At 47.4% G+C, this 22,901-nt stretch overlaps 1 protein-coding gene across 1 annotated transcript in view; it reads left to right on the top strand.

The window, feature by feature from the left end:
• The window catches only part of LOC121290608 (serine-rich adhesin for platelets-like), a 100,372-nt gene that overhangs the window by 34,749 nt on the left and 42,722 nt on the right, over positions 1-22,901 (top strand). Inside the window, exons 10-14 of the mRNA XM_041211272.1 lie at positions 924-1,137; positions 9,947-10,084; positions 10,174-10,311; positions 15,100-18,645; positions 21,792-22,046. Of these exons, the coding sequence (XP_041067206.1) occupies positions 924-1,137; positions 9,947-10,084; positions 10,174-10,311; positions 15,100-18,645; positions 21,792-22,046 (4,291 nt within the window). The remainder of the gene's footprint in view (positions 1-923; positions 1,138-9,946; positions 10,085-10,173; positions 10,312-15,099; positions 18,646-21,791; positions 22,047-22,901) is intronic.

Below are 22,901 nucleotides of genomic sequence, written 5' to 3'. Positions count from 1 at the left end.
CGCTGACAGTCCTCAATGAAAAGATCAAGAGTGGGTAAGATGCCAAAGGGAAGGATCCAAGTAGAGGTGCAGTACTGCAGATGGGTGAAAGGGTCCCTGGAGCAGAGGGAGGACTCCTGCCCAAAGAAGTGAACATGAAGGCAAAGGTGACAGAAAAAGGCTTGAAAGCCTTGCTGAGCCTGAAATTCGTTGAGGTGATGGCGTAAGGGGATAAAACTGAATCTGTGAGCACAGATCGTTCAGTATTAGAGAGGTGAGGGTCAGAGCATATAGTGAATGCACAGTGAGAGGCAGGACTAGAAGAAGGGATGGGGTCAGAGGGAAGGGAAGGAGAGGAAGGATCTGGAGGGGAGTCATAAGCTGTTGGAGCTTGCATTCCTTAACATCAGAAAGGAAGAGGAAAAATTTATTGTTAAAGCATCGGATGAGATGAAGAATGAAATAAAACTGGGGACCAGGACAGCTTTGAGATAGGACAAGTCAGTGCTGTTGGAGAGAGAGGTCGAATGTGGCACTGTGTGTGGATCTCAGGATGCAGTGAGAACAGGAGCCTGAGGAACATTATATGTCTCAGAGATACCTGTAATCTTGGGTGGGATTCAAAACATGAAGAATTGAACTTCGGTTGGAATCCACAAGGGATAAGTCACTGAGGGAGGAGATGCGACTGTGAAAGCTCCACTTGGTAAACACCTTATTAAAAACCAGGAGGGAAAACATTTAATCCAGCTTTGTTTGCTTGACTGTGAAGGGCAGAACTAGAGAGCTTCCCTACTCATGTCCACATATGATTGAAGGATGAATGTGGGTAGCCTTACCTTTTTGAAATGTATAATATGAAGAGCCTTTTGGCCACACTCACTTTCTGTGGGAAAAACAATTAGACATATCTCAGAAATGGATTTCTGTTTCCTTCATTTCAGTTGATAAAAGGACTTAGTCCGGCTATCCAGGAGTTAATCAGGAGTGGAAAACTGACTATTACTATCACATCTATTGAACAAGGGAGTGTGGTTGTTCTATTTACTGTGATAACATCAACAAACGAAACTGTCCCTCTAACCGATATCAAAGAATCGGTTGCTGATTCTTTAAAGAACAGTACAACGTTCGATGTACAAAACACGACCATTTCAGGTAAGGAATTCCACAGCGAGTATTTCAATCACTGACCTCAGAGGCCTTGGAGAAGTTCTGGAAGAATTGATAAAAGGCCAAAGCTTAACCTATAGGTGACATTAAAAACTAAAAAGAACAGAGAAAGCTGAATTATTTAGTGGATAGATAATTCCAAACTTGGCTTTTCAAAGTGTTTAGGAAGAAGGGAAGACTGAGAGAATTCCACAGTTTTGTGGTTCCTAGCAAAACACATATTACAGCGGGCGATAATCCGATGAGGTTTGACTTTATAGTGTGGAGAAGGGGCATGTCAGTTCTGAATAATGTTTAGTTCGATGGCCAATGCTGACATTACATTGATATAACTGATACTGAGAGTCACCTGTGGCTCAGTTGGTAGCACTCTCACCTATGAGTCACATGCTTCTGGCTTTAAGTCCCACTCGAAGGCTTGGGCACAAAAATCAAGACAGACTCTCTAGTGGAGTAATGAGGGAGTGCTACAGTCGGTGATGCCATGTTTCAGATGAGGCACTAAATCGAGGCCTCATCTGCCAGCTCTTGGGGATGTAAAGGATCCATGGTGCTATTTTGAAGAAAAGCAGAGGAGTTATCTCTATTATCCGGGTCAATACGTATCCATAAATCAACATCATAAAATGACAGGTTATCTGGTCATTAGCACATTGCTGTTTGTGGGAATTTACTGCTTGCTTATTGGCTGCCATTTCACAAAAGCGACTATATGGCTGTAAAGCACTTTAAGACATCCCATGGTCATGAAAGGCTCTATATAAATGCAATTCTTTTTATTACCAAAGGTAAGAAATCAAAACATTTTGCCTTGATCATATTGAGGCTTGCAATTGACTGGTTCAGAGTAAACCTTCAGTTCTAGAGTGGGTTCAACGGTCCTGTGAAAAACATTAATCAGATGGGCAAAGGTAGCTAAAGGAGTACAGGGGTAGGAGAGAGTACGGGAGAGGAGGGTGCAACCAGAAGAATGCTGCAAGTCGGGAGGTGGGTGTGAGGAGGGAGGAAGATGTAAGGGAGGAAGTTCAGAGGGGTGGAACATTCCGGGGGGAGAGGGATTTAGGAGGGGGGAAGGACTCCAGGGGAAGGAAGGAATAAGAGTGGAGGAAGAAGTAAGGCAACGGGAGGAATGGCCAGGTGAACTTGCAAGGGAGGGGTCTGTGGTGTCAATGAAGTGAAGGAGTAATTTGACAAGGACGTATTCAATGAATGGCATGGCACTAGGAAGGTCAGAGGAACAAAGGGACCTTGGCATGTGCGTCCATAGATCTCTGAAGGCAGAGGGGCATGTTAGTGGGGTGGTGAAAAAGGCATATGGGACACTTGCCTTTTTCAATTGAGGCATAGATTACAAAAGTAGAGAGATCATGTTGGAGTTGTATAGAACATTGGTGAGGCCACAGCTGGAGTACTGTGTGCAGTTCTGGTCGCCACATTATAGGAAGGATGTGACTGCGCTGGAGGAGGTGCAGAGGAGATTCTCCAGGATGTTGCCTGGGATGAAACATTTAAGTTATGAAGAGAGGTTGGATAGACTTTGGTTGTTTTCGTTGGAGCAGAGAAGACTGAGGGGCGACCTGATCGAGGTGTACAAGATTATGAGGGGCATGGACAGGGTGAATAGGGAGCAGCTGTTCCCCTTAGTTGAAGGGTCAGTCACGAGGGGACATAAGTTCAAGGTGAGGGGCAGGAGGTTTAGGGAGGATGTGTGGAAAAACATTTTTACCCAGAGGGTGGTGACAGTCTGGAATGCGCTGCCTGGGAGGGTGGTGGAGGCGGGTTGCCTCACATCCTTTAAAAAGTACCTGGATGAGCACTTGGCACATCATAACATTCAAGGCTATGGGCCAAGTGCTGGTAAACGGGATTAGGTAGGTAAGTCAAGTGTTTCTCACGTGGTTGGTGCAGACTCGATGGGCCGAAGGGCCTCTTCTGCACTGTGATTCTGTGAATGCCTCCTGGGGAGCGAACTCAGGGTGGGTGTGGTGGGCTGGAATGGTGAGTGTGAGAGGGGACAGAGGGAGCCAGAAGGGTGGGATGGTAAAGGTGTGTTGGTACCGGTAGAAGGGTGGCGAGGGTGGTTGGTGGTGACAGGAAGGCAAACACGGACCCTGGAGATGGGAAGGAAGAGGCTAGGGAGGTCAATGTGGGTGGGGGTGGGATTTTCAGGCAGGTAGAAAATGTACACGTTCATCTGGACATCCTGGAATGACAAGGGTTCAGGCTGTAGGGTAACGATGGGGAGGTGGAAGGTGATAGTAGCATTGAAAATTCTCAGGACAGTGAGATAAGTGTGATGGAGGAAGGCAGTGTGTGTGTGGGAGAGTGCTTGCCTGAGGCTGTGAAAGGATCTGCCCCACACTCACACACACACACAGACACACACACACACAGACACACACACACAGACACACACACACACACACACACACACACACACACAGACGGACACACACACAGACACAGACACACACACACACACACACAGTCACACACACACACACAGACACAGACACACACACACACACACAGACACAGACAGACACACACACAGACACACAGACACACACACACACACACTTCTCCCTCCAGAATCACTTGTGGTCTGGCTGTGTGTGGCTGAGCTGCTGGTTGGGGGGAGGGGTGGATACAGCGGGAGGACTTACAAAGCCGATAAATGAAACTGAAAGACATTACACATTATTCAGTGAAAGTGAATATATTTTCAGATTTAAAGGGACAAAATATATTCGCCTGTGCAACCAACTGTGATCAGAATTTCTAAACGTTTCTAGGCCTACCACGTCTTCTAGGTGCTGCCCTGACATCCGCAGCAGGGGTGGAGACAGCCTGTGCAATGGTTGGCCCTGTTTCCTCTGATGACTTCAGCCTGTGTCCCCTGGAGAGCCGATGCCTTGAGAGCCCCGGCTTGCTTTGTCTGTCCTCCTGTGGGCCAGCTGCTCCCTCTGCGGTGACAGAGGACGAGGTTGAGGGGTGGTCACAGACAAAGGGGACTCGGAGAGAGAGGCCAGCCTCTGAGATTCTTGAGTGGATGACCCAGGGGTGCCCAACTGCTACTCCTCTCTTCAAGTGCCCAAGGGCCCCAGCCTGACTACTTGAGGGGAAGGAGCACCTGGAGGGGTGCTGAAGTTTTCCACTTGTGTTCCCACTGCAGAAAGTCACCCATGGCTACTGCAATGCAGGTCTGCACACATTCCTGCATTCTGCTGGGCCAGGGTCTCCATGGAGTCTGCCATCCTTCCTATGGAGACCTCCATTCACACGCATGCAGGCACCACTTCATCAGAGAACAGGCAGACGCACTCCTCCGACTCACATGCCACTCTCCTGAGGGCCTCCAACAGCTCTGCGTGATGTTCCCCTGCGTTCTGCTGGCTCTCTACAATGAGTTGGAAGGTCAAAGCCAGAGGGCTAGTCATCTGATCTGGATGTTACAGATACCTCTACCCCAGCAGCCCTCCGAATGCCAGAGAGCTCGGCTGAATGTGTCTCCTCCTGGTGCAGACACGTGTCTGTGTGGTGACCACCAGATTGTGAACCCAAAAGTCTGCTCTGGATCTAGGTCCGTCTGAGGTGTGTATCTCTCCATTGGTGGAGGGTGTGGGTAAGTGCTGGTCCTGGTCTTCCAGGTTGCTTATTTCCAACTCTTCAATGGAGGAAGAGTCCTCTTGGTTGGAGGTGAGGACCTGGATTGAGCTGAGGGACTGGCTGGCTGAGGGCGTCAGTCACCTGGCAGATCTCCCTGTGAACCAAAGTAGAGATAACTAATGAATGGTGGCAGAGTCAAAAGACGAGCGACAGCACTCACAGTTGCATTAAGAGAGGGATGATGTGGCGCAAGATCCTTATGTGGGTGTTCGCCACCGACCTCACTGTCACCACAAGCATGGTCCATGGTCTCAGCAGTCAGCACAATGGCACACTCCTCAATGTGAGGGGCCTAATGTCGGCCACTCCACCACCGGCCTGGGACCTCTCCCTCCTGCTGTGAGCCAGTTTTCCAGCATGAAAACAGACGGAGAGTGCATGAACAGGACGCATGGCACGGTGTGGAATGTCTGTGTGGTGAGCTGAGACATGGGCGGGATGAGGACACAAGCCCCAGAGGGTATGAACCTAATGGAGATGTGAGGGTGTGTGTGAGGGTTCGTGGTGTTGTCCCTTGAGGTGTGAGATCCCCGCGGACGTCTGATGAGTTTGTGAGCGTGTGAGTTGAGAGTGATGAGAGGAATGACTTACCCTGGCGGAATGGATGAGAGCGTTCATCCTCTTCCTACGCTGGATGGCTGATTGGATGTGCTCCGGTGCCGCTGACCGCAGCTGCCAGCGTCTCCCAGGCCGGATTGGTGATTCCGGTATACCTCCTACAGCCAGAGCAGGGATGGAGGACACCGTGGCAGCCTTCCATGCATCCAGCAGGCACCCCAGAGAGGCATCACTAAATTTGGAGTCTGCTGTCACCTTTGCTTTCGGGGCCGTCTGTTGCCTGGAGCAGTCCTGGCCTGAAGACGTGAAGTAGGCTGTGCTCTGGTGCGCTTTAAACAGGGTGCCTGGAGTGAGGAAGCGTTGAGGTCATGGTGTGGCAGGCAAATCCGAGCCTGTCCGCCAGCGATCTGGTGTGTTTCCTGTAGATGCATTGTTAATGAGGTGGGACGTGCTGTTAAGGGGACGATACGGTGCGAAAATCCGTCATTGTGGCCGGCAGCTGAAACTTCTTTTTCACGCCCACTACTTCACTTAGTTCAAATCTGGGATGACTCCACCCATAATCTGTTGGCTGACTGTTATGTACTGATTAATTTGCACTATCTGTAGATACCACGTGCAGGGAAAAATAACCTGATGGGATTAAAGTGGCCACAGAAACTGAACAGAAGAGCATTTAGAAATGCATAGTGTAAGCAAGCAGAGTCAGCAAGGCTTCATGAAGGGGAAATCATGCCTGACAAATTTATTAGAATTCTTTGAGGAGGTAACAAGCAGGATAGATAAAGGGGAACCAGAAGACGTAACATGCTTGGATTTCCAAAAAGTGTTCGATAAGGTATCGCACATAAGGCTACTTAATAAAATAAGAGCCCATGGTGTTGGGGGTAGTATATTAGCATGGATAGAGGATTGGCTAAATAATAGAAGATAGAGAGTTGGGATAAGGGGGGCATTTTCAGGGTGGCAACCTATAGCTAGTGGAGTGGCACAAGGATCAATGCTGGGACCACAATTATTTACATATATATTAATAACTTGGATGAGGGAAGTGAATGCGCTATTGCCAAGTTTGCAGACGACACAAAAATAGGTGGGAAGGCAAGTGGTGAGGATGACACAAAGAGGCTACAGAGGGATATAGACAGGTTAAGCGAATGGTGAATTGGCAGATGGAATATGAGGTGGGAAAATGTGAGGTTATGCACTTTGGCAGGAAGAATAGTGGAGCTGAATATTATTTAAAAGGGGAAAGACTGCAGAGAGCTGCAGCACAGAGGGATTTGGGAGTCCTCGAGCATGAATCCCAAAAATCTAACATACAAATTCAGCAGGTAATAGGGAAGGCAAATGGAATGTTGGCCTTTATTTCAGAGGGAATGGAATATAAAAATAGGGAACAAAAACAAAAATAGCTGGAAAAACTCAGCAGGCCTGACAGCATCTGTGCAGAGGAATACAGTTAATGTTTCGAGTCCATATGACTCTTCATCAGAACTAAGGAGAAATAGAAATGAGATGAAATATAAGTTGGTTGAGGGGGGTGGGACAAGTAGAGCTGGATAGAGGGCCAGTGATAGGTGCAGATTGCCAAAGATGTCAAAGGTAAAAGGACAAAGGGGTGTTGATGGTGGTGATATTAGCTAAGGAATGTGCTAATGGTGACATTAAGGGTAGAAAGCAGGACGAGCAAGTGACAGGTAGTCCTAGTGGGGGTGGGGTGGGGGGAAGGGATCAAAATAGGCTAAAAGGTGGAGATAAAATAATGGATGGAAATAAATTTAAAAATCAATTACAAAATAAAATAAAAATAAATCAGCCCCCCTCCCACAACTCTTTCTCCAGCACGTTGATGATTGCTTCGGTGCCGCTTCATGCTCTTGTCTGGACCTGGAAAAATTTATTAATTTTGCTTCCAATTTCCATTTTCCATCATTTTCACATGGTCCATCTCTGACACTTCCCTTCCTTGACCTCTCTGTCTCAATTTCTGGTGATACACTATCCACCAATATTCATTACAAGCCTACCGACTCCCACATCTACCTCGATTACAGGTCCTCACACCCTACTTCCTGTTAGGACTCCATCCCATTCTCTCAGTTCCTTCACCTCCATCGCATCTGTTCTGATGATGCCACTTTCCAAAACAGTTCCTCTGACATGTCTTCCTTCTTCCTTAACTGAGGTTTTCCACCCACGGTGGTTGACAGGGCCCTCAACCGTATCTGGCCCATCTCTCGTGCATCCGCCCTCACACCTTCCTCTCCCTGCCAGAACCATGATAGGGTCCCCCTTGTCCTCACTTATCACCCCATCAGCCTCCGCATTCAAAGGATCATCCTCCGCCATTTCCGCCAACTCCAGCATGATGCTACCACCAAACGTATCTTCCCTTCACCCCCCTGTCAACATTCTGTAGGGACCGTTCCCTCCGGGACACCCTGGTCCACTCCACCATCACCCCCTACACCTCAACCTCCACTCACGGCACCTTCCCATGCAACCGCAGAAGGAGCAACACCTGCCCCTTTACTTCCCCCCACCTCACTGTCCAAGGGCCCAAACACTCCTTTCAAGTGAAGCAGCACTTCACTTGCACTTCCCTCAATTTAGCCTACTGCATTCACTGCTCCCAATGTGGTCTCCTCTACATTGGAGAGACCAAACACAGACTGGGTGACCGCTTTGCGGAACACCTTCAGTCTGTCTGCAAGCATGACCCAGACCTCCCTGTTGTTTGCCATTTCAATACACCACCCTGCTCTGATGTCCACATGTCCATCCTTGGCTTGCTGCAATGTTCCAGTGAAGTTCAACGCAAACTGGAGGAACAGCACCTCATCTTCCGATTAGGCACTTTACAGCATTCCGGACTTAACATTGAGTTCAACAACTTCAGATCGTGAACTCTTTCCTCCATCCCCACCCCCTTTCCGATCCACCTTTCTCCAATAATTTATAATTTAAAAAAATATGTATATTTTTTAATATATTTTTCTTTTCCCACCTAGTTCTATTATTTTAAAATTTATTTCCATCCATTGTTTTAATTCCACCTTTTAGTCTATTTCGATCCCTTTCCCCCACCCCACCCCAACCAGGGCTATCTGTTACTTGCTGCTTTCTAGCCTTAATGTCACCATTAGCACATTCCTTAGCTAATATCACCACTGTCAACAACTCTTTGTCCTTTTGTCTATGACATCTTTTGGCTATCTCCACCTATCACTGTCCCTCTATCCAGCTCCACCTGTCCCACCCCCCTCAACCAGCTTATATTTCACCTCATTTCTATTTTTCCTTAGTTCTGATGAAGAGTCATATGGATTCGAAACGTTAACTGTATTCCTCTCCACAAATGCTGTCAGACCTGCTGAGTTTTTTCAGCTATTTTTGTTTTTGTTTCAGATTTCCAGCATCCACAGTATTTTGCTTTTATAAAAATAGGGAAGTCTTGCTAAAACTATACTAGGCATTAGTTAGACCACACCTAGAATACTGTGAACATCCCCTTAACTAAGGAAAGATATCCTAGCTTTGGAGGTAGTTCAGCGAAGGTTCACTAGTTTGATCCTGAGTATGGAAGGATTTTCTTAAGAGGAGAGGTTGAGTAGGTTGGGCCTGTACTCATTGGAGTTTAGATGAATGAGAGGTGCCCTTAAAGAAACATATAACATTCTTAGACACTGAGGCTGTTTCCCCTTGTGGGAGAGCCTAGGACCAGAGGGCATAATTTCAGAGTGAAGGATCGCCCATTTAAGAACAGAGATGAGGAGGAATTTCTTCTCTCAGAGGGTAGTGAACCTGTGGAATTCTTTACCGCAGAGGGCTGTAGAGGCTGGATCATTATGTGGAAAAGGAAGGAAAGTGGAGTTGAGGATATCAGGTCAGCCATGATCTCATTGAATGGCGGAACATCTTACGGTCTTATGGTCTATAGAATGTTCTTTCCTTAAAGCTATTTTCAATAAGATGTTCCAGGAAAGAACAGTGTGAAAATAACAAAATTGCATTCGCAATTCAGTTGGAATAGCAAATACTCGGCAGGCTGACAAAGTCACTAAGACAGCAACCAAAGGAAACCTTCCTCTAATTGACCATAACCCTGATTCCAGAAAGACACGGTGTGACTTTCTCCATTCCCTACACCATCCACCCTATGCCAACTCCCAATGTGGTTCCCAATTTGATTCCAGTTTGTCTCACATTATGAGCAGTTTTATGCTTTAGGTTTGTAACTTTTGGAAGCTAGGATTTAAGTCCTTACACTTATTCCGTTCAGGGCTTCTGTAAACAGAAGAGAATGTAGACCTTTATTCTTTATGACTGGCTCAAAACTGACTGCATTATCCAGCTCATGTCACATGGTCCACGTCTCCATGCTGTTTTGGGATTCTTCGTATTAATGGTTCCTCACCATTAGGAGGTAACATTTCTATTGGACTAACATGAGGAAGGAGGAGACACATGAAATTCCATACTTATCAGTTCTTCAAGTACTTCCAAGCTGGTTAAATTCAGACTGAAGCAGTTTTTTAACACTGATTTTCCCTCTTCATTACAGACAGAGACAGCTGCCAGCCTGGGCTGAATGATTGTTCAGTTAATGGAACTTGTATCAGACAGAATGCAACTTACACTTGTCAGTGTAACGCTGGGTTCATAGACACAAGCCCCCGTGTACCTGGAAGGATGTGTGAAGGTAGGACATTGCCTGATGCCAATATTGCTTTAAATCATTGGGTGAAAGTAACATTTAATTTGATTGCTTTGCTCTAATTATTGTTTCAGACATCGATGAGTGTCAGACTGGGAACACCACATGCTCTGATTTAGCTGACTGCACGAACACTCCTGGAAATTTCTCATGTAGTTGTAAAGAGGGAACTATTGATACCAATCCATCAAACCCAGGAACAGAGTGCAGAGGTAAAGGTCTAAACTGTTTAAACCAGGAGTGGTGAGATAGTAAGGAATGTGAAAATGTTTCAGCATGAATATTGGTGATATTAATATGTGAGCACATTGCATTTTTTTTAGCCATTCAATGAGGATGAGGGCATTGCTGGCTGGGTCAGCTTTTATTGCCCATTCCTAATTGTCCTTGAGAAGGTGGTGGTGAGCTGCCTTCTTAAATCACTGCAGCCCATGTGATGCAGGTACACCCACAGTGTTGTTTGGAAGGTAGTCCCAGGATTTTGACCCAGTGGCAGTGAAGGAACAGTAATATATTTCCAAGTCAGGATGGTGAGTGGCTTGGAGGGGACCTTGCAGTTGGTGGTGTTCTGATGTGTCTGCTGCCCTTGTCCTTCTAGATGATTGCAGTCATGAGTTTGGAAGTGCTGCTGAAGGAGCCTTGGTGAGTTTCTGCAGTGCATCTTGTAGATGGTACACACTATTGCTACTATGCGTCAGTGGTGGAGGGGGTGAATATTTGTGGAAGGCATGCGAATCAAACAGCTGTTTTGTCCTGGACGGTGTCAATCTTTTTGAGTGTTGCTGGAGCTGTACTCGTCCTGGCAAGTGGGGAGTATTCCATCACACTCCTGACTTGCGCCTTTTAGATGGTGGACAGACTTTGGGGAGTCAGGAGGAGAGTTATCGCCGCAGGATTCCTAGCCTCTGATGTGCTCTAGTCTTGTTCAGTTTCTAGTCAATGGTAACCCCCAGGATGTTGAAAGTGGGGGATTCAGTGATGGTAATGCCATTGAATGTCAAGGGGGGATGGTTAGATTTTCTCTTGTTGGAGATGGTCATTGCCTGGCTCTTGAGTGGTGCGAATGTTATTTGCCACTTGTCAGCCCAAGTTTGGATATTGTCCAGGCCCTGTGGTATTTGGACATGAACCACATCAGCATCTGAGGAGTCTCGAATGGTGCTGAACATTGTGCAATCATCAGCGAACATCCCCACTTCTGACCTTATGATGGAAGGAAGGCCATTGATAAAGCAGGGAAACTATTGGAGAAAATTTTAAAGGAAAGAATCTATCTCCACTTGGAGAGGCAAAGTTTGATCAGGGATAATCAGCATGGCTTTGTCAGAGGCATGCCTAACAAATTTGATTGACTTTCTTGAGGAGGTGACCAGGCGTGTAGATGAGGGTAATGCAATTGATGTAGTTTCTATGGATTTCAGCAAAGCCTTTGTCAAGGTCCCACATGGAAGACAGGGTAATTTGATAAGGTTGATTCAAAATTGGCTTAGGTGTAGGAGACAGAGGGTGATGACAGAGGGATGCTTTAGTAGCTGGAAGCCAGTGTCCAGTGGCATACTACAGGGATCTGTGCTGGGTTCCCTATTATTTGTCACTTATATAAATGACATAGATGACTATGTGGGGTGGGTGGGGGGGGGGGGGGGGGGGAGGGGGGGTGTTGCGGGGTAGGATTAGTAAGTTTGTGGATAACACAAAGATTGGCCGGGTAGTTAACAGTGAGGTTGAGTGTCTTGGGCTACAAGAAGATATAGACGTGATGGTCAAATGGGCAGATAAGTGACGGATGGAATTTAACCCTGAAAAATGTGAGGTGATACACTTTGGAAGGAGTAATTTTACAAGCAAGTATTCAATGAATGGCATGACACTAGGAAGTTCAGAGGAACAAAGGGACCTTGACGTGTGTGTCCATAAATCTCTGAAGGTGGAGGCGCATGTTAGTGGGGTGGTGAAAATGGCATCTGGGACACTTGCCTTTATCAATCAAGGCATAGATTACAAAAGTAGCGAGGTCATGTTGGAGTTGTATAGAACCTTGCTGAGGCCACAGCTGGAGTACTGTGTGCAGTTCTGGTCGCCATGTTATAGGAAGGATATGATTGCACTTGAGGGGGTGCAGAGGAGATTCACCAGGATGTTGCCTGGGATGAAACATTTAAGTTATGAAGAGAGGTTGGATAAACTTGGGTTGTTTTCATTGGAGCAGAGAAGACTGAGGGGCGACCTGATTGAGGTGTACAAGATAATGATGGACATGGACAGGGTGGATAGGGAGCAGCTGTTCCCCTTAGTTGAAGGGTCAGTCACAAGGGAGCATAAGTTCAAGGTGAGGGGCAGGAGGTTTAGGGGGGATGTGAGGAAAATCATTTTTACCCAAAGGGTGGTGACAGTCTGGAATGCACTGCCTGGGAAAGTGGTGGAGGTGGGTTGCCTCACATCCTTTAAAAAGTACCTGGATGAGCACTTAGCACATCATAACATTCAAGGCTACGGGCCAAGTGCTGGTAAATGGGATTAGATAGGTAGGTCAGGTGTTTCTCATGTGTCGGTGCAGACCCGATGGGCCGAAGGGCCTCTTCTGCACAGTGTGACTCTGTGATTCTGTGAAGATGGTTGGGCCTAGGACACTACCCTGAGGAACTCCTGCAGTGTGTCCTGGAACTGAGATGATTGACCTCCAACAACCAGAACCATCTTCCTTGGTAGATATGGCTCCAAACATTGGAGATTTTTCCCCTGATTCCCATTGACTCCAGTTTTGCTAGGGCTCCTTGAAGCCACACTCAGTCAAGTGCTGCCTTGATGTCAAGGGCAGTTGCTCTCGCTTCACCTTGGGAGTTCTGCTCTTTTGTCTAAATTTAAACCAAGGCTGCGATGCTGTTAGGAGCTGTGTGACCCTGGTGGAACCCAAACTGAGCATCAGTGAGCAGGTTATTGCTAAGCAAGTGTTGCTTGATAACACTGTTGATGACCCCTTCCATCAGTTTAATGATGATCAAGAGTAGACTGATGGGACAATAATTGGCTGGGTTGGATTTGTCCTGCTTTTTGTGTACAGGACACACCTGGCCAATGTTCCACATTGCTGGGTTGATGCCATTATTGTAACTGTACTGGAAGAGCTTGGATAGGGGCACGGCAAGATCTGGAGCACAATTCTTCAGCACTCTTGCTGGAATATTGTCAGGGCCCATTGTCTTTGCACTATCCAGTACCTTTAGCCGCTTCTTGGTATCATGTGGAGTGAATCAAAATGACTGAAGACTGGAAGCTGTAATGCTGTATATCTTACATTCATCTCATCACTATTTTAAAGCACCTTTGCCAATTTAAGCTCAATTAATTAATTACTTGGTTAAACTAATAGAGGAATGTCAAGAGGAATGTTGTAAAGTCATTGAATTTTTCAGGGCAGAAGGAGGCCATTCAGCCCATAATGCCTATGCTGGTTCCTTGTAAGATTCTCCTATTAGTCCTTTTGCTCTGCCCTTTCCCCGGAGCCCTGTATTGTTTTACTTTTCAATTATATAATTACTTCCCATTTTTGGTTTCAATTAGCAAAATAATTAATCCAGAATTATTCTCCTTGTGTTTCATTTTCTTTGTAGTTCTGAGTTGCTGATGTGTTTCTCTGAATTTTGTCATTCTCATATTAAAAAAACAAATAAATGAATACCATGATTTACTTTTAATTAATTTAATTGCCTGGTGCTATCTGTAATGTTTCTGTGTTGCCCATTATATATCTAAAGTTGGCACTGCATCAGTGGTTGGAGGCTGTTGGTTACTATTGTATGTTCATCAGTCCAGTGACTGCCCTGCCTATTAAAATGTGTGTGCAGGAAACGCAGGCAAGATCCACAGAAAACTCTATAATGTGGGGCTTGATTCACTCAGAAAAGCAATCGACAGTGGTGTTGATTTGTTGCTATTTTCTCTACTTCCAATTTATGTTGGGCTCTCCTTCATTCCCAAACTGAAATCTCTTTTTGCCATGCCATACTCCCTGGCCAGAATTTATGCTGCCCCACTGGCGGGTTTTTTGGCAGGGGATAGCGTGGAATTAAAGGGACAGGATCCCCCCCGCCACCGGGTTCCTGCCTGTCCCGACCACACAGCGATTTTATGCTGGGGTGGGCAAGTTTGTGGACAGGAAGCCTGCCCTGGCCCAAATTGTATGCCACTTATTGACCACTTAAGGGCTGTTTCCCACTTTGTGTCAATTTTCGGAATGGTGGCAAGATTGACATTCCATGGGGGTATCCCAAAAAAGAGCAGAGTTACATCTCGGGCAGAATGGTGGGGGGTGGTGTGGGGTGGAGAGGAGTGGGTAGTACCTCCATCAGAAGCACTCTCATGAAGTTCGGTGTGCCCCCCCTACTTAAGGCCCGGTGGCCTCTGGTCTTCTCTACCCCCTCAGCTTCTCTCTCAGGGCATCCCCCACCCACCCCCTCCCCCACCAAGGCCTTCCCTACCCACCCCACCCTGGTATACCTTGAACTAATCTGGCCGTTCGGTGCCCTGACTAAGGCTCTGATGTCTTCCTGCATTCTTTCTTCTGTCCACTGCAAGACTGGAGAGCTGCAGGCCAATCATATTGGCTGGTAGCTCTCTAAGGTGGGACTTCCTCCAGTGAGGGGCGCAAGACCCACTTTCAGCCACTTAATGCTCATTCGAGCGTGAACTGCCTGTGGGGCACTCTGAATTGGTGGGGATGTTTTTCCTGTTGACTATTCTGATGGTGGGAAGCGAGACCCCGCCATCCAAAAAATTCAGGCCCCAATTTCTGAAACCCCCCCCGATTGTCTGCATTGCAGTTGCATGACTTTAATGCACTAAAATCCTGAACACTCCTTAAGTGATAATGTGTAATGTTGCCACCATTTGATAATGGGCACAATTTTTAGTTGGTTTACGCTGGGAAATTGAACTGCAAGGTTCTGAGCAATATCACCAAATTCACTGTGTAAAAGTTGTTGTCTTTTATTTTTCCTCAGCGAGTACGACTCCGGCCTCAACCAGTGAAGATCCAAAAAGCAGCACTCCCTCGGCTCCAACAACCAATATTCTTACCACAACACCTTCTACCGCAACTCCGAGCACAACCAATCCAAACAATTCTACTGTTACCACCACCATCCCGACCTCCATCTCACCAACCTCCACTCCAACCTCCACCCCAACTTCTATCAACCCAAGCTCCACCTCACCCTCCTCCAATCCAACCTCCTCCCCAATCTCCACAAACACATCCACTGCAATACCCACCCCAACCCCCACCGCAACCTCCACTCAAACCTCCACACCAACCTCCATGTCAGCCCACACCACAAGCACAACCCCAATCTCCAGTCCAACATCCACGCCAATCTCCACTCCAACCTCCACACCAACCTCCACCTCAAACTCGACCCCAACTTCCACCTCAACCTCCACCTCAACCTCTACACCAACCTCCAACTCAACCCCCACCTCAACCTCCACCCCAACTTCCACACCAACATCCACACCATCCTACACCTCAACCCCCAACACAACCTCCACGCGAACATCCACCTCAACCCAAACCTCCACGCCAACCTCAACACCAACCTACACGTCAAACCCCACCTCAACCTCCACACCAACCTCCACCCCAAACTCCACACCAACCTCCACACTAACCTCCACCTCAACCTCAACACCAACCTACACCTCAACCCCCACCTCAACCTCCACACCAACCTCCACACCAACCTCCACACCAACATCCACCTCAACCCAAACCTCCATGCCAACCTCAACACCAACCTACACCTCAACCCTCACCTCAACCTCCACCTCAACCCCCAACTCAACCTACAGACCAACCTACACTTCAACGCCCACCCCAACCTCCACCTCAACCCCCAACTCAACCTACAGACCAACCTACATCTCAACCCCCACCACAACCTCCACCTCAACCCCCAACTCAACCTCCACACCAACCTCCACCCCAAACTCCACACCAACCTCCACACTAACCTCCACCTCAACCTCAACACCAACCTACACCTCAACCCCCACCTCAACCCCCACCTCAACCTCCACACCAACCTCTACACCAACCTCCACACCAACATCCACCTCAACCCAAACCTCCATGCCAACCTCAAAACCAACCTACACCTCAACCCTCACCGCAACCCCCACCGCAACCTCCACCTCAAACTACAGACCAACCTACACTTCAACCCCCACTGCAACCTCCACGTCAACCCCCAACTCAACCTACAGACCAACCTACATCTCAACCCCCACCGCAACCTCCACCTCAACCCCCAACTCAACCTACAGACCAACCTACACTTCAACCCCCACCGCAACCTCCACCTCAACCCCCAACTCAACCTACAGACCAACCTACACTTCAACCCCCACCGCAACCTCCACCTCAACCCCCAACTCAACCTACAGACCAACCTACACTTCAACCCCCACCGCAACCTCCACCTCAACCCCCACCTTAACCTACAGACCAACCTACACTTCAACCCCGACCGCAACCTCCACCTCAACTCCCAACTCAACCTACAGACCAACCTACACCTCAACATCCACCTCAACTTCCACACCAACTTCCACCTCGACCCCCACCACAACCTCCACGTCAATGTCCACCTCAATCTCCACCTCAAACCAAACCTCCACACCAACCTCAACACCAAACTCCACCTCAACGCCCACCTCAACTTCCACACCAACCTCCACCTCAACCTCCACACCAACCTCCACCTCAACCTCCACCTCAACCTCCACCCAAACTTCCACGCCAACCTCAACACCAACCTCCACCCCAACCTCCATGCCAACCTCCACCTCAACTTCCACCCCAACCCCCACCCCAAACTCCACCCCAGCCCCCACCTCAACCTCCATGACAACCTCCACACCAAGCTCCACCCTGGCCTCCAACCCAACCTCCACCCCAACCCCCACCTCAACCCCCACCTCAACCTACAGCTCAACCTCCACACCAACCTCCACACCAATGTCCACCTCAACCTCCACCTCAACCTCCATCCAAACCTACACACCAACCTCAACACCAATCTCCACCCCAACCTCCATGCCAACCTCCACCTCAACTTCCACCCCAACCTCTACCTCAATCGCCACCCCAAATTCCTCCCCAACCTCCACCGCAGCCCCCATGACAACCTCCACACCAGCCTCTGCTCCAGCCTCCGCCCCGACCTCCGCCCCGACCTCCACCTCCACCTCCACCTCCACCTCAACCTCCACCCCAACATCCACTCCAACCTCCACCTCAACCCCCACCTCAACCTCCACATCAACCTACACCTCAACCTCCACACCAACCTCCACCTCAACCTCCACCCCAACCTCCACACCAACCTCCACACCAACCTCCACTCCAACCCCCACCACAACTGCCACACCAACGTCCACCTCAACCTCACCCTCCACACCAATGTCCACCTCAACCTCCACCTCAACCTCCATCCAAACCTACACACCAACCTCAACACCAATCTCCACCCCAACCTCCATGCCAACCTCCACCTCAACTTCCACCCCAACCTCTACCTCAATCGCCACCCCAAATTCCTCCCCAACCTCCACCGCAGCCCCCATGACAACCTCCACACCAGCCTCTGCCCCAGCCTCCGCCCCGACCTCCGCCCCGACCTCCACCTCCACCTCCACCTCCACCTCAACCTCCACCCCAACATCCACTCCAACCTCCACCTCAACCCCCACCTCAACCTCCACATCAACCTACACCTCAACCTCCACACCAACCTCCACCTCAACCTCCACCCCAACCTCCACACCAACCTCCACTCCAACCCCCACCACAACTGCCACACCAACGTCCACCTCAACCTCAACCTCCACACCAAACTCCAGCTCAACCTCCACCCCAACCTTCACACCAACCTCCACCTCCACACCAACCTCCACCTCCACACCAACCTCCACCTCAACGTCCACACCAACTTCCACCCCAACCCCCACCTCAACCTCCACACCAAGCTCCACCTCAACCCGCACCACAACCTCCACACCAACGTCCACCTCAACCCCCACCTCAACGCAAACCTCCACGCCAACCTCAACACCAACCTCCAACTCAACCCCCACCTCAACCTCCACCTCAACCTCTATTTCAACCTCTGTCTCAACCTCCACACCAACCTCCACCTCAACCCCCACCACAACCTCCACACCAATGTCCAACTCAACCTCTACCCAAACCTCCACGCCAACCTCAACACCAACCTCCACCTCAGTCTCAACACCAACCTCCACCCCAACATCCAAGCCAACCTCCACCTCAACTTCCACCCCAACTTCTACCTCAACCACCACTCCAACCTCCACCCCAACCTCCACCCCCGCCTCCACCTCAACCTCCTCGACACCCTCCACACCAACCTCTGCCCCAAGTTCGGCCCCGACGTCCACCCCGACCTCCACCTCCACCCCAACCTCCATCCAAGCCTCCACGTTTATAACAACTACCCCTAAATCCACATCACTCACTACAGCCTGTGGTAAGTTGAATATTTTAATTTGTTACATTTAATTATATAAGCATGCACTCCTCATCACAGACAAAACTTGATATTAAAGAAGTTATGTTTTCCATCACATTCTTTTTACAATGTAACATAGGTCTCCATAGCTCAGTGGCTGATCCATATTTCAGGGAATAAATTAGGTGAGCCCCTGAGAATTAGAACAGCTTTTTTGCCTATATTTTACTGATGGATAACATCTATCAATAGTTTCTTTGTCCAGACAGGGAGATATGTTATGGCATAGTTGTATTTTTGAAATATTGTTTGAAGACTAATGAAATGTTATTTGTTTCATGGTAATTGTAATTTCCCAATGTCACAAACCAATCAGTAAGAAAGTAAGAACTACATTCCTGCAATGCCTTAGCACATCTCTTTTATCTATGTAGAACATTCTTCACACTCAACCAATTCCTTTGAAGTGTATAAAAGCAAAAAACTGCGGATGCTGGAAATCCAAAACAATAACAAAAATACCTGGAAAAACTCAGCAGGTCTGGCAGCATCTGTGGAGAGGAACACAGTTAACGTTTTGAGTCTGAATGACCCTTCAACAGAACTAAGTAAAAAGAGAAGAGAGGTGAAATATAAGCTGGTTTAACACTGGCCCTCTATCCAGCTCTACTTGTCCCATCCCCCCTTAAACCAAATTATACTTCACCTCTCTTCTATTTTTACTTAGTTCTGTTGAAGGGTCATTTGGACTCGAAATGTTAACTGTGTCCCTCTCCGCAGATGCTGCCAGACCTGCTGAGCTTTTCCAGGTATTTTTGTTTTTTCTTTGAAGTGTATGTCATGTTAGTTTGTAGACAATACAATTATTCTGTGCACAGTAAGACCCTACAAGCCACAATGATATGAGTGACACTTGCATATTTTATCAGGCCATCAGACATATTCCTTTTCTTCTTGAAGTACTTTCTTTGGCTATGTACCATCCACCTGAATCTCTGGATAAGACAGTTTAATTTCTGATCTAAAGGCTGGCATCTCCAATAGTCCAGGCCTCCCTCAGTATTGCTCTGAAATGTGAGCCAAGGTCATGTGCTTAGTCTCTGCAGTGGCTCTAATGCTATTGATGATCCTAGTTGTCACTCACAGTGAATTAAAAGCATTGGGTTAAGGAATGGAAATCAATGCTGATCTATTTCCAGGGGTTCCTGCTTGAATGTGTGCAAAGCAGGTGAAGACAGGATTGGGTTGAGTGATGATTTCTCCTTCTGAATCATCTAAACCATGAGGATTATCTGTACCATAAGGTACCCATTGACCATAGATGGGTAGGATTATGAGGGGAATAAGTAGAGTGGACAGGATAAAATTGTTTCCTTTGGTGGAGTATTCTAGAACCGGGGACATAGATACAAGATAAGTGGCAGAAAGTGTAGGGGGGACATGAGGAAGAACTTTTTTACACAGAGGGTAGTAGGTGTCTGGAATTTGCTGCCCAAGTAGGTGGTAGAGGCAGAAACTCTAAACTCTTTTAAAAAGCACCTGGATCTACACCTTAAGTGCTGTAAACTGCAGGGCTATGGGCCGGGTGCAGGAAGGTGGGATTAGAAAGGGCACCTAGGTGTCCTCGGCTGACGTGGACAAGATGGGAATTACTTCCTTCTGTGCTGTAAGTTTTCTATGGTTCTATGATTGTGGCTTCTATTCCTGAGGGCGTCAGCATTTCCATAAGAGAAGGAAGATCATTGGAAGAGACAAAATTGGAATGAGAGGCCTTGAATCTCCTTCTATTGGCAGATTAAGGCAATGTGATTTTAAAAGTGTTTTATTAATCCACAGCTCCTTCTTCCCAATTGCTCATTAGTCATATAAAAGAGAACAATGTTCATCATTGTCTGAGCACCTCAGGGCAGAGGGAAATTCAGTTCTTGTGCAGCTTTTAAAAGGCTGCAGCTAGTTACAGGCAGACCCTGTATTTCCAGCTCCAGCAGTTTTGGATGTGGCTACAGCAATGAGGGCACCGAGGTTTCATAAGCATTTGTAGAGCTGTTGCAGACAGGATAAGGAGGAATCATCCCATGGACAATAGGGACATGGGGTCCATAAAAGTGTGGTACAGATTGCCTCTGTTGTGTGATTACAGACAGTGAGAGCCCCCAAATGCTGCCACTTGGTGCTGTTAAACTCCCAATTCCTCACAAGTTTGGCAAAAGTAGTTCAGAGTTAGACAGATTTTTGATCTACAATGCAATGAAGGTTTATGAGGACAGGCAGGAAAGTGGAGATAAGGCTACAATCAGATCAGCCATGATCTTGAATGCCTGAGTAGAATTCGGGTCCCAATGGCTCACTCTTGCCCCTATTTTTTTTATTATGGAAGCATTCATGACCTAATAGGAAGATAGGAAATAGGAGTAGGAGAAGACCATTCAGCCTGTCGAGCCTGCTCTGCCTTCGAAACAGATCCTGGCTGATTATTTAACTCTGTGCCATTTTTCCTTACTATTACCATATTCCCTGATGTCATTTAGTATCCAGAAATCTATTGATTACTGTCTTGAACACACTCAATGAGTGAGCTTCCACAGCCCTCTGGAGTAGGGAATTCCAAAGATTCAACACCCTTTGAGTGAAGAAATTCCTGCTCGTCTCAGTCTCAAATGGCCTGCCCCTTATTTTGAGACCGTGTCCCCTCATTCTAGACTCACCAACCAGGGGAAGCATCCTATCCACATCTACCCTGTCACGCACTGTAAGAATGTTGTAAGTTTCAATGAGATCGCCTCTAATTCATCAAAGCTCCAGAGAATACAGGCCTCTCAGTCTCACCCTCACTCACCTCTTGACCTCTTTTACTAAGTGTATCGCTCTTTATCTCTCTCTCTGGATGTCACTGTTATTCCCTAATGGAAAAGGCAGCCTAGTATCCTGGCTGATAGTTATATATTCCCTAATGCTATTTCAAAATATTGTCAGGTTATTGTCCCATTGTTGTTCCTGGGATCGTGCTGTGTATCATTTGGTTGGAATGTTTCCGACATTACAATAGTGAGTTCTCTTCAGAAATACTCCATTCTCCATGAAGCAATTTGAGGCATAAAATGCAGTTTGTAATTGTATGTTTCTTTCATTCTGATGCTTCATAATAAATAATATATTCTTTTCAGCTCCGTTGAGGTTCCTTCATATTAATTTGATATCAGTGGAAAGTGAAGTCATCTCCATCACCTGGGAGACTAACAATGCATTCGAACAGCCTCATTTCAATGCCACAATCTCCGCTGGGAACTACACAAAGCAAATTCAAACTGAGGAACAAGCAACAGAATTTAGTCGTTTGCAGCCGGATGTTGAATATCAGATAATAATATCCACTACAACTTGCGGTCAGCAGCAGACAATTACAAGGAAGGTCAGGACAGGTATGTTTGATGAACCAGATTTTGCTTCCCCTTCTCATCACACATCCCTCCTGAACGTGAGCTGTGAAAATGGAGGACCGAACATTGTTTGAGGTAGCAAGTTTCCGGAACAACTCATTGTTTCTCTGGGACACTCAGGTAGCTCTGTGGTCTGAGCATTGGCTTTAGTCGGTTCAGATTTCAGCAAAGCCTTCTGCTTGTAATTTGAGAGTGGACCTTTCTGTGCTCAAGCAGAGGGGAAGACAGGCTAGCATTTTAGAAAGGGGGTGTTAGCATTATGAATGGGAGGAGGACTCCTGCTCGACTATTTGGCTGGGAGAGGCAAGTTGTCCCCTCCCTATTGATCACTTCGTACCATCTTGAGAACTGGTGGAGTTGCTGTACTTCATAAACATACCCGTTCTGCTCCATTTACACGTCTCTCGAGTTGATTTAAACTCCGCGTCGGTGTTTTGGGTTGGGTGAGCAGGTGAAACCCAACAGCTCAGAGCTCAAACCTTTCCCTCCATTTCCTAAATGAACCTGCTGGAAGTTTCTGGAATCCAACCTTCCGGTGGCTGAGGTCACATTTCATTTTTCAATTTTTGCATAAACATATGATCAAACACATTTTACATTTCTGGGATTGCTTTCTTGGAAAGATGTGAAGACAGGAATGTATAGGAGCATTTTTTTGATCTATCGGTCCAGATTCCCAGAAATCTGAGGCTGGGGCTCATAAGACCATAGACCATAAGACATAGGAGCAGAAATTAGGCCATTCGGCCCATTAAGTCTGCTCCACCATTCAATCATGGCTGATAATTTTCTCAATCCCATTCTCCCACCTTCGCCCTGTAACCTTTGATCCCCTTA

Source organism: Carcharodon carcharias, chromosome 18, assembly GCF_017639515.1.
Source record: "Carcharodon carcharias isolate sCarCar2 chromosome 18, sCarCar2.pri, whole genome shotgun sequence".
NCBI classification, from domain to species: Eukaryota; Metazoa; Chordata; class Chondrichthyes; order Lamniformes; family Lamnidae; genus Carcharodon; species Carcharodon carcharias.
The sequence above is the reverse complement of the archived record's forward strand: the minus strand, read 5'-3'. Positions and strand labels throughout refer to the sequence as shown.